Source organism: Anomaloglossus baeobatrachus, chromosome 1, assembly GCF_048569485.1.
Source record: "Anomaloglossus baeobatrachus isolate aAnoBae1 chromosome 1, aAnoBae1.hap1, whole genome shotgun sequence".
In the NCBI taxonomy this organism is placed as follows: domain Eukaryota; kingdom Metazoa; phylum Chordata; class Amphibia; order Anura; family Aromobatidae; genus Anomaloglossus; species Anomaloglossus baeobatrachus.
In genome coordinates, this window is record NC_134353.1 from 559,945,638 (window position 1) to 559,956,704 (window position 11,067).

The window sequence follows — 11,067 nt, forward strand, 5'->3', positions numbered from 1 at the left end:
CCTGTATGCTGCATGCAGCCCCCATGCTGCTGGCGGCGCGCATGCTAATGGCCCCCTTGCTGAATGCTCCCAGTGCTGGGGCCGTGCAGTCAGCGCTGTATATCAGATGACTGATTCACTGGCACTGTGTAGATGGGAGCGCTGTATACAGATATGATCAGCCACCGGCCAATCAGAGGCCAGCAGCGGATCATTGTAGTAACTGTATACAGAGCTCGGCTCTGCAGAGCACCTAGGAACAAGTCATCTGATATAAAGCGGTCAGCTGCGACCCCTGATGCTGCTTGTGGCGTGCAGGCCCCATGCTGATCACAGCCTCTGCAGGGGGCTATGCAGTCAGTGCTTTATAACAGATGACAGATTCCCGGACGCTCTGCAGAGCCGAGCTCTGTACACAGCTATGATCAGCCGCTGGCCAATCAGAGCAGTGGTATCTCATCTGTGCAGCACAATCCCCTCACATCTGTCGCACATGTAATGTAGTAATGTGCCCATCTTTGCTGGAGTGATGAGAGGTCAGTGCTGGGGCAGAATACTGACAGCCAATTAGTGTGCAGAGGGCGGGGCTGGACACTGAGGCGGGGCGGTGCCAGCTCTGACTGTGAGGTTTGGCACAAGAAGATGTCATGTTTGGTTGAGCTGCATGTAAACAAAGTGTGCAGAGAATAAAGGGATAATTCAAGAGGAACAAAAGTTAGAAAGAAAAAAAAAAAAGGAGGGGGGTGTTTTATATGACAATACAGCACAGATTAGCTTAACAAATTTTTGGGAGTTTATATCGGACAACTCCTTTAAGAAAAACAAATTTGCCAGTGCGCACAGACCATAAAGGGAACCTGTCAGGTCCACTATGCACCCAGAACCATAAGCAGTTGTGGGTGCATATTGCTAATCCCTGCATCTAGTAACATAGATATAGGGATCTTTAGAAAAAGTATTTCTAAAGATCCTTTATGATATGCTAATGAGCGCAGGGACTAGTCGCAAGGGCGTTCGTTCTCTTGGATAGTCGGCCCCCTTAGCATGTAAGCACGCCACTGTGGGCATGCTAACATACTAATGAATGCACAGCGTCAGAGGATGGTCGCACTCACCATTCCGCTGCCATTGCGTTTGACTCCTGAATTTCAGCTGAGTGCACATGATCCCGGACCTTCAGTCATGCGAACTATGAATTAAGTGTGTGCGTCCTGGCTTCAAACCCATGTAGTGCATATGACCGAAAGTCCTGGATCATGCGCACTGAGCTGAAGTCGAGCGTTGGACGCAATGACAGCAGAGAGCGGGGAGATCAACTATGCCTCTGACGCTGGGGCGTGCTTACATGCTAAGGTGGCCAACTAGCCAAAGGAACTAACGCCCTTGCAACTAGTCGCTGGCCTCATTAGCATATCATATGGCATCTTTAGAAATACTTATTCTAAAGATCCCTTTATCTATGCTACTATAGTCTGGGTCGGTCAGGCAGGGATTCGCAATATGCACCCAGAACTGCTCTTGGTTCTGGGTGCATATTGCCCTGACAGGTTCCCTTTAAACGGATTGTCCGGCCTTGGGGTACAAGTCTGCAGTCATGTTATGTGGCGATTCTCCGATGCCAGCGATGGGCAGTCATGATATTGCTAGTATGCGATGTGCATAGTTCTGGCCACATTACGACTAGACATATCTGGCCTTGCTCAATTCATCGGCATTGAGTGAGGCTGCCATCGAATAGTTAGCATATGACTGCATGTATACAAATCGCATACTTGGGTCAAATGCCTGCTGCCTATACCGGAGAATCCTGAAAGGGCACTCAATGCACACTGTGATTCAGAGTGACTGCAGACTTGTACCCGAAAACCAGACAACCCCTTGTTGCACCTGCTAAATCAAAGTTTGTGACTGCAGATTTGTCAATCCACACATCGCACACACTATGCCCTGTGAAGATTGGCCGGTGTTAGAGTCGGGAACGGCAGAAACGTGACCACGATTATACAATATGCATATTCCCAGACAGAATCCAAACGGATGGGTGTGGCCTCTCTCAATGCACTTGGATTCAGCAAGGCTGCGCCCATCTAGTCAATTCTGGCAGGGAGTATGCATATCGTATACTCACACAGAGTGACTGAAGTCTTGTGGATTTAGACTGGACAACCCCTTTAACTATCCAGTTCATTCGGACTTAAGTTGTTTTTATTTCAACACCAGGTCTAGTAAAGCTCCATAACGAGAGTGATATTCTCTATTCCCCATGCTCACAAAATATCAACAATCTCAAGGTTATTAGCCCATCCCCAGAGATTTTGATGTTCCTTTGTCCACAATGTGCAAAAAAAAAAAAAAAAAAATCAAGAAGTTTACACCCCATGACACTGTAGCTAATCTCTGTGGAAGTGGAAGGCCGAGAAAAATTGTTGAAAGGTTGCAATGCAGGTTGGTCCGGATAGTGGATATGCAGCCCCAATCAAGTTCAAAACAAATTCAAGCTGTCCTGCAGGCTCATGGGCCATCAGTGTGAACTATCTGCTGACATTTGAATGAAATGAAACACAGTGGCAGGAGATTCAGGAGGACCCCACTGCTGACAGAGAGATAAAAAAAAAATAGACTGCAGTTTGCCAAAATGTATTTGAGTAAGCCAAAATCCTTCTGGGAAAGATTCTTGTGGAAAGATAAGACAATAGCTTTTTGGTAGAGCACATCATTCTTGTAATGCTGCCACCAGGGGGAGCCAGAGCTCTGCAGCAGAAGACACTACACAGAGCAACGAGAACCAGGAAGTGAATACACAGCGTTATCATACACTACCTCACAGCACAGCTGAGAAGCAGAGCTGCAGGGCATGCGAGGAATGGTCAGGCAGGCTGGGTCAAACACCATACGGGCAGAAGCAGGACCGGAGGAACGAGCAGAAGCAGAGTCAAAGTCAAGCCAAGGTCAGTACCGGAGGAAGCAACCGAGTGGGGAAATAGGAGAGGGGACAGAGGACAGGAGGGACGACCAGGGAATGGAACACAGACAAGGGCACGGGGGCACAGGAACAGACAGATCAGAATATCACTCACAGGACCAGTAATCACAGGCAAAGCAGTGCTAAGCTTATTGCCAGCGCTGGTTCACTGGAAATGTCAGCTTTTAAGGCATCCAGGGTCCGGAAGTGAAGCCCGAGAGAAGGCTCCGCCACCTAGCCATGTGGACGGGGAGGCGAACCATGAAAATTCTACTGTTTACCGAATAAAGAATGAGGCCTACAAACAAAAAGAACATAGTACCTACAGTCAATTATGGTGGAGGTTCAAATATGTTTTGCGGTTGTTTCGCTGTCTCTTGACTGTATGCAAGGCAACATGAAATCTTAAGATTACTAAGGGAATTTGGGCAGCAATGTACTGCCCAGTGTCAGAAATCTGGGTTTGCGTACCAGGTCATGGGTTTATCACCAGGACAATGGCCCCAAACATACTTCAAGAAACTCCCAGAAATGGATGGAATCAAAACGCTGAAGAGTTCTGCAATGAGTCTGGAACTAAATCTCTTTGACCACCTCTGGAGAGAGTATAAAATTGCTGTTGGCAGAAGACGGCCTTCAAATATGGAACAGTTTGCAAAAGAAGAGTGGTCCAAAATTCAAATGACAGGTGTAAGAAGCTTGTTGATGGTTATAGGAAGTGATTGATTGCAGGTATTTGTGCAATCAAATATTAAAACGTTAAGAGTCCCAACAATTTTGTCCGGACCATTTTTGGAGCTGTATGTGGAATTATGTCCAATTTGCCTATTTTTTTCTTTTTGTGTGTGTGTGTGTTACTCCCATACACACAAAGGGAATAAACATGTATAACAAAGTGCAACTGCAATAATCTTCTGGGAGAAATACCGGTACTTTATATTCTGGAATATTTCAAGGGTGCCAACACTTTCGACCATGACAGTACATGAAGACTAATTTTAAAACAGTGTCCTGAACCTGGTTCAGATGAAGTATTGGTTGGTGTGATGTCAGCAAGAAGGTGTCGGAATGATGTTTTTGGCCTGAGTCATGAAGGAACTAGTAGACCCTTGCAGGGTTCCTGAAGGTGTGAAAATGACCTCGGCAAAGTCCATACAGTTGAAACCAGAAATTTACTATCTAAAAAGACACGTTTTACCATTTAGAGAACATGGTGCATAAAAAAATTGTGGAATTGCACTTTTTTTTGCAATTTCACAACACTTGGAATTTTTTTGGTCATGTTTTCTAGTATGGTAAAATAAATGGGGTCATTCAAAAGTACAACTCGTCCCGAAAAAAAACAAGCCCTCATATGGCTATGTTGATGGAAAAATAAAAAAAGTTACGGCTCTTGAAAGAAGGGGGAAGAAAAAAAATGGCAAGGCCAAGAAGGGGTTAAATGTGTGTATAGTCTAGTCAATCTAGAGGACCCACTTCAGACTAGTCATCTGACACACACTCCCCGCCAGTACGGGTGGCAGGTTTCCCATCAGAATCCCTTTAACATCTGGACAGAGGGTCACTTTACATTTCCCCAGGTAAGGGTTTTGCCTCTCATGTCTGATGTAGCATCCCTCACCCTATAATCGTCACACAAATATAATGCGTACACGTGCGACTAGCGGCCTCTCTGGCCCGTACACGCGCCCCACTGGCACCCTCTGTGGCCCGTACGCGCGCATGACTGGCACCCTCTGTGGCCCGTACGCGCGCATGACTGGCACCCTCTGTGGCCCGTACGCGCGCATGACTGGCACCCTCTGTGGCCCGTACGCGCGCATGACTGGCACCCTCTGTGGCACGTACGCGCGCCACTGGCACCCTCTGTGGCACGTACGCGCGCGCGCCACTGGCACCCTCTGTGGCACGTACGCGCGCGCGCCACTGGCACCCTCTGTGGCACGTACGCGCGCGCCACTGGCACCCTCTGTGGCACGTACGCGCGCGCCACTGGCACCCTCTGTGGCACGTACGCGCGCGCGCGCCACTGGCACCCTCTGTGGCACGTACGCGCGCGCGCGCCACTGGCACCCTCTGTGGCACGTACGCGCGCGCGCGCCACTGGCACCCTCTGTGGCACGTACGCGCGCGCCACTGGCACCCTCTGTGGCACGTACGCGCGCGCCACTGGCACCCTCTGTGGCACGTACGCGCGCGCGCGCGCCACTGGCACCCTCTGTGGCACGTACGCGCGCGCGCCACTGGCACCCTCTGTGGCACGTACGCGCGCCACTGGCACCCTCTGTGGCACGTACACGCGCGCAGCGCGCGCCACTGGCACCCTCTGTGGCACGTACGCGCGCGCGCGCCACTGGCACCCTCTGTGGCACGTACGCGCGCGCGCCACTGGCACCCTCTGTGGCACGTACGCGCGCGCCACTGGCACCCTCTGTGGCACGTACGCGCGCGCCACTGGCACCCTCTGTGGCACGTACGCGCGCGCGCCACTGGCACCCTCTGTGGCACGTACGCGCGCGCGCCACTGGCACCCTCTGTGGCACGTACGCGCGCGCGCCACTGGCACCCTCTGTGGCACGTACGCGCGCGCGCCACTGGCACCCTCTGTGGCACGTACGCGCGCGCGCCACTGGCACCCTCTGTGGCACGTACGCGCGCGCGCCACTGGCACCCTCTGTGGCACGTACGCGCGCGCGCCACTGGCACCCTCTGTGGCACGTACGCGCGCGCCACTGGCACCCTCTGTGGCACGTACGCGCGCGCCACTGGCACCCTCTGTGGCACGTACGCGCGCGCCACTGGCACCCTCTGTGGCACGTACGCGCGCGCCACTGGCACCCTCTGTGGCACGTACGCGCGCGCCACTGGCACCCTCTGTGGCACGTACGCGCGCCACTGGCACCCTCTGTGGCACGTACGCGCGCGCGCCACTGGCACCCTCTGTGGCACGTACGCGCGCGCGCCACTGGCACCCTCTGTGGCACGTACGCGCGCCACTGGCACCCTCTGTGGCACGTACGCGCGCCACTGGCACCCTCTGTGGCACGTACGCGCGCCACTGGCACCCTCTGTGGCACGTACGCGCGCCACTGGCACCCTCTGTGGCACGTACGCGCGCCACTGGCACCCTCTGTGGCACGTACGCGCGCCACTGGCACCCTCTGTGGCACGTACGCGCGCCACTGGCACCCTCTGTGGCACGTACGCGCGCCACTGGCACCCTCTGTGGCACGTACGCGCGCCACTGGCACCCTCTGTGGCACGTACGCGCGCCACTGGCACCCTCTGTGGCACGTACGCGCGCCACTGGCACCCTCTGTGGCACGTACGCGCGCCACTGGCACCCTCTGTGGCACGTACGCGCGCCACTGGCACCCTCTGTGGCACGTACGCGCGCCACTGGCACCCTCTGTGGCACGTACGCGCGCCACTGGCACCCTCTGTGGCACGTACGCGCGCCACTGGCACCCTCTGTGGCACGTACGCGCGCCACTGGCACCCTCTGTGGCACGTACGCGCGCGCCACTGGCACCCTCTGTGGCACGTGCGCGCGCCACTGGCACCCTCTGTGGCACGTACGCACGCGCGCCACTGGCACCCTCTGTGGCACGTGCGCGCGCCACTGGCACCCTCTGTGGCACGTACGCACGCGCGCCACTGGCACCCTCTATGGTAGCAGCTGCCGTTACCTGCACAAGCTCTTGATCTCTGCAGCAATGCCCTCTGTGCAGCCCAGCTCCACGGCCAACTCGTCATCCTCCACGTCCACGAAGGACTCTTCCGCCAGACTCAGGTCGCAGCCGGTCAGATTCTGTCTCCATATGTGTCCTACAGAGGCCACATGTAGCTTCTTAGTGTTCACGTGTGAGACTTCATACACCGGGATGTTTTCATCCATTTCCCCCGCCATGCTGTACCAGGAACTGTTACCTAGCCGCAATGCATTCCGGGAATTGTAGTCCCTAACGCCTATTCATCTTCAGTCCCAGATGAGTTCATAAACTACAAGACCCAGAAGCCGTTGCATCTAATGACATCAAATAACAACAGGTTTGCACTAGTGCTACCAAAAAGCAGCCAATGACAGCACTGAAAGCGGCCGCCAAGAAGAAGTAGTGTGAGTGCGATGTGCAGGGCTCAGCGCCCGCCAGTGATTCTTATGGGCACGGCCACGTACCGATACAGAGCAAAGTACAGTAGCTCCAACCCATTCTGGAACATCTGCATCACGGGATTGATGAAGATGGAGAAAGTATTCCTGGGGTTCCCAGTGGTTTAGTAGTTCATGCCTAGAGTCCATGGTGGTTAAAGGGAATCTGTCAGCAGGTTTTTTTCTACCTCATCTGAGAGCAGCATAATGTAGGCAGAGAACCTGAATCCAACGATGTATCACTTAAGGCCGCTTTACACGCTACGTTTGGGTCACGGAATTCGTGACGCACATCCGGTTGCTTTAGCGATGTCGTTGCGTGTGACACCTATGAGCGATTTTGCATTGTCGCAAAAACGTGCAAAATCGTTAATCGGTGACATGCCCCCCTATTCCCAATTATCGTTGCTGCTGCGTGTACGATGTAGTTCGTCGTTCCTGCGGCAGCACACATCGCTACGAGTGACACCACAGTAACAAGGAACCTCATCTTACCTGCGGCCGCCGGAAATGCGGAAGGAAGGAGGTGGGCGGGATGTTACGTCCCGCTCATCTCCGCCCCTCCGCTTCTATTGGGCGCCCGCTTAGTGACGTCGCTGTTACGCCGAACGAACCACCCCCTTAGAAAGGAGGCGGTTTGCCGGTCACAGCGACGTCGCTAGGCAGGTAAGTCCGTGTAATGGGTCTGAGCGATGTTGTGCGCCACGGGCTGTGATTTGCCCGTGTCGCCAACCGATGGGGGTGTGTACGCATGCTAGCGATATCGGTAATGATATCGCAGCGTGTTAATCGGCCTTTAGATTACTGGGTGCAGCTGTTATGACACAAGCAGCATTTTTATCTTTACCCATGTAGCAGAGCTGAGAATGCTAACCCCTCCTCACACAGGCTCTCAGTATATACTGTCTATAGACAGCTACTAATCACAGCAGGGCGTGTGTCGGACAAACTGACCCAGTTCGCAATGATAATCTCCTGATGCTAAAACAAACTTTCCACGTAAACAACACCCTGGACCTTAATAAGAGACATCGCTGAATTCTGTGTTGTAACCCCTACAGCTTGCTGTCTTCAGATTACATAGCAAAAGGTTGCTGATAGATTCCCTTTCAGGGTGAAGAATAGAAGAACCCCTTTACCAATTCTTGTTTTTTCGTTGTTCCCTCTCTTTCATAAAGTGTTGACATAACCATATGAGAACCTGTTTATTGTGGGACGACATAATGACAAACATATATATATTTTTTTCAGGCATTATGACTAAGAAAATTAAAATTCTGGCACTCGCTTTTTTTTTCCCTACCACTTTTATTATATGGATCAAATAACTTTCTACTATGAAAGCCAAGACTGTTATGGATGCGACGCCAAATATACTGCCAATACTCATAGCGTTACATTATTCAATCGAAGTAGCCTTATGTGTTTTATATTAGCACCATTTGGGGTTCATATACTGTGATGTGATCGCGGGTCGCCAATAGGTCGCTATGACGGCACAAGCGATCAGACGATCGCAGGTTATAGTGCCCAAAGGAGACTATTAAAAACAGTAAAAAAAAGTTTTCAAAAATTAAAAACACATAAATTCAAATCACCCCCCTTTTTGCACCATTAACCGCTTCACCTCTGGGCATTTTTCGTTTTGTTTATTTTTTGCTCCTCTTCTTCCAAGAGCCGTAACTTTTTTATTTTTCCGTCAGTCTTGCCATATGAGGGCTCGTTTTTTGCTGGATGAGTTGTACTTTTAAATGAAATGAAACTTTTTACCATATAGTGTAATGGAACACGGCAAAAAAATTCCAAGTGCAGAAAAATTGCAAAAAAGTGCAATTGCACAATTGTTTTGGGATATATTATTCACAGTGTTCACTATATGGTAAAACTGATGTGTAGTTTTTATGCCTCAGGTCGGTACGAGTTCGTAGACACCAAACATGTATAGGTTTACTTTTATCTAAGGGGTTAAAAAATAAAAACAATTCTGAAGTTTGTCCAAAAAAAAGTGGCGCACTTTTGCGCTATTTTCCGTGAACTGTAACGTTCTCATTTTTCGTTATATGGAGCTTAGCGATGGCTTATTTTTTGCGTCTGGATTTGACGTTTTTAATGGTACTTTTTTTGCACTGATACTACGTTTTGATCGCCTGTTATTGCATTTGGTGCAAAATTTGCAACAACCAAAAACGTAATTTTGGCATTTGGAATTTTTTTTGCCGCTATGCTGTTTACTGATCAAATTCATTGATTTTATATTTTGATAGATCGGGCATTTCTGAACGATACAAAAGGTGTGTATATTTTTAATTTTTTTAACCCCTAATTTTTAATGGGGGGTGATTTTAACGTTTTTTTTTTTTTACTTTTATTTTACTAGTCCCTCTAGTTGACTATAAGGATCAGCAGTCTAATCGCTCATTAATTTCTGCTGATCAGAGCAGCATCGCTCTGATCAGTAGAAATGTTGCATTCTTGTTACAGTAAGCTGTATCAGGAACTACGCCATGATAGCGACAGGAGTCATCGCATGACCCGTCGCTACCATGGCTACCATTGGCTCCCCGTGATCGCATCACGGGGCCTCCGATGGTGGCGGGGAAAGGCAATTTCACCACTGCGGCCATTTAATTCACGCTGTCACATTCTGACAGCACGATTTAAGGGTTTAACAGGCACGGGTGGATCGCGGATCCAATTGCGCCTGCGAGGCACACATGTCTGCTGTTCAAATCAGCAGACATGTGCTGGGATCGCTGCTGGCTCACCAAAGCAGCCAGCGCTCATTCCTTCATGATTTAGGACGTACCATTACATCCTAGGTCGGGAAGAGGTTAATAATAAAAAATCTACATATGTGGTATTGCCGTGATCTGAAAAGTCAGATCTATCAATATATAAAAATAACACCATGAGTAAACACTGTAAACCAAAAAAAGATTCAAGAACAACATAATTACATTTATCTCTGCAATATCACAAAAACTGCTGCAGCAAGCAATAAAAACATATCAATCCCAACATGCGATCAATAAAATCATTGTTTCACTTGCAAAAAATAAGCCATCACATGGCTCCATCGACCGAAAAATGAAAACGTTACGGGTCTTGGAAAATGACAACACAATTCCCAAGATTTTATTTTACAAATTTCTGGACAGGTTTGGTATCGCCGTAATCACACTGGTGAGATTATTTTTAACACAAAAATGTTTCCCCCATTTTACTGTACACTCTGTGGTAAAATGAATGGTGTCATTCAAAAGTACAACTCGTTCCATAAAACACAAGCCCTGATATGTCTATGTGGACAGAAAAATGAAAAAAAAAAGTTATGGCTCTGGGAAGAAGGAGAGGCAAAAACGAAAATTGGCCGCATCACGAAGGAGTTAAAAGGAATCTGTCAGTAGGACCAATCCTTCTAAGTCATCTATATCAACATGCAGGTCATAGGAAGCTGAGTAGAATGACACCTTAATATCTGCGTTCAGATGTCTTATTCCAAAGAAATCCAGTTTTCTTAGTATGGAAATGAGCTGTTAAGATCTATAAGCAGGACACTGATCTCTCTGAGAATCTGGTACCAGAGCATATTTTAAATTAAATAAGTGGAGTGCAGTACCCTGTGGCGACTCGAGCCTCAGGGGTTCCACAGTTACACCCTTTTCATGTAAAATAATTTCTGGAATCAGATTCTCGGAGAGATCTGTGTCCAATCCATGGATTGTTACAGCTCATTTACATTAGAGAAATGTATATTTCTCTGGAATAAGACATTGGATCACATACAGTATATCAAGGTATCGTTTTATTCAGCTTCCTTTGACCTACATGACCATATAGACGGCTTAGGAGGGTTGATTCTACTGACACATTCCCTTTAATATAAAGCGTAGTAAATTATTCAAGCCACTGGACTATTTACTTCAATAGAAGCTGATCTGCACTACTCGGAAACAGCTACTACTCATGGTACAAG

The 11,067-nt window shown here is 49.4% G+C and overlaps 1 protein-coding gene across 1 annotated transcript in view; it reads right to left on the reverse strand.

Annotated features, from left to right (window-relative positions):
• Nucleotides 1-6,881, reverse strand: part of SNAPC3 (small nuclear RNA activating complex polypeptide 3) — an 89,417-nt gene extending 82,536 nt beyond the window's left edge. Inside the window, exon 1 of the mRNA XM_075339569.1 lies at nt 6,631-6,881. Coding sequence (XP_075195684.1) covers nt 6,631-6,851 — 221 coding nt within the window. The 5' untranslated portion in view covers nt 6,852-6,881. The remainder of the gene's footprint in view (nt 1-6,630) is intronic.
• Nucleotides 6,882-11,067: the final 4,186 nt, after the last annotated feature.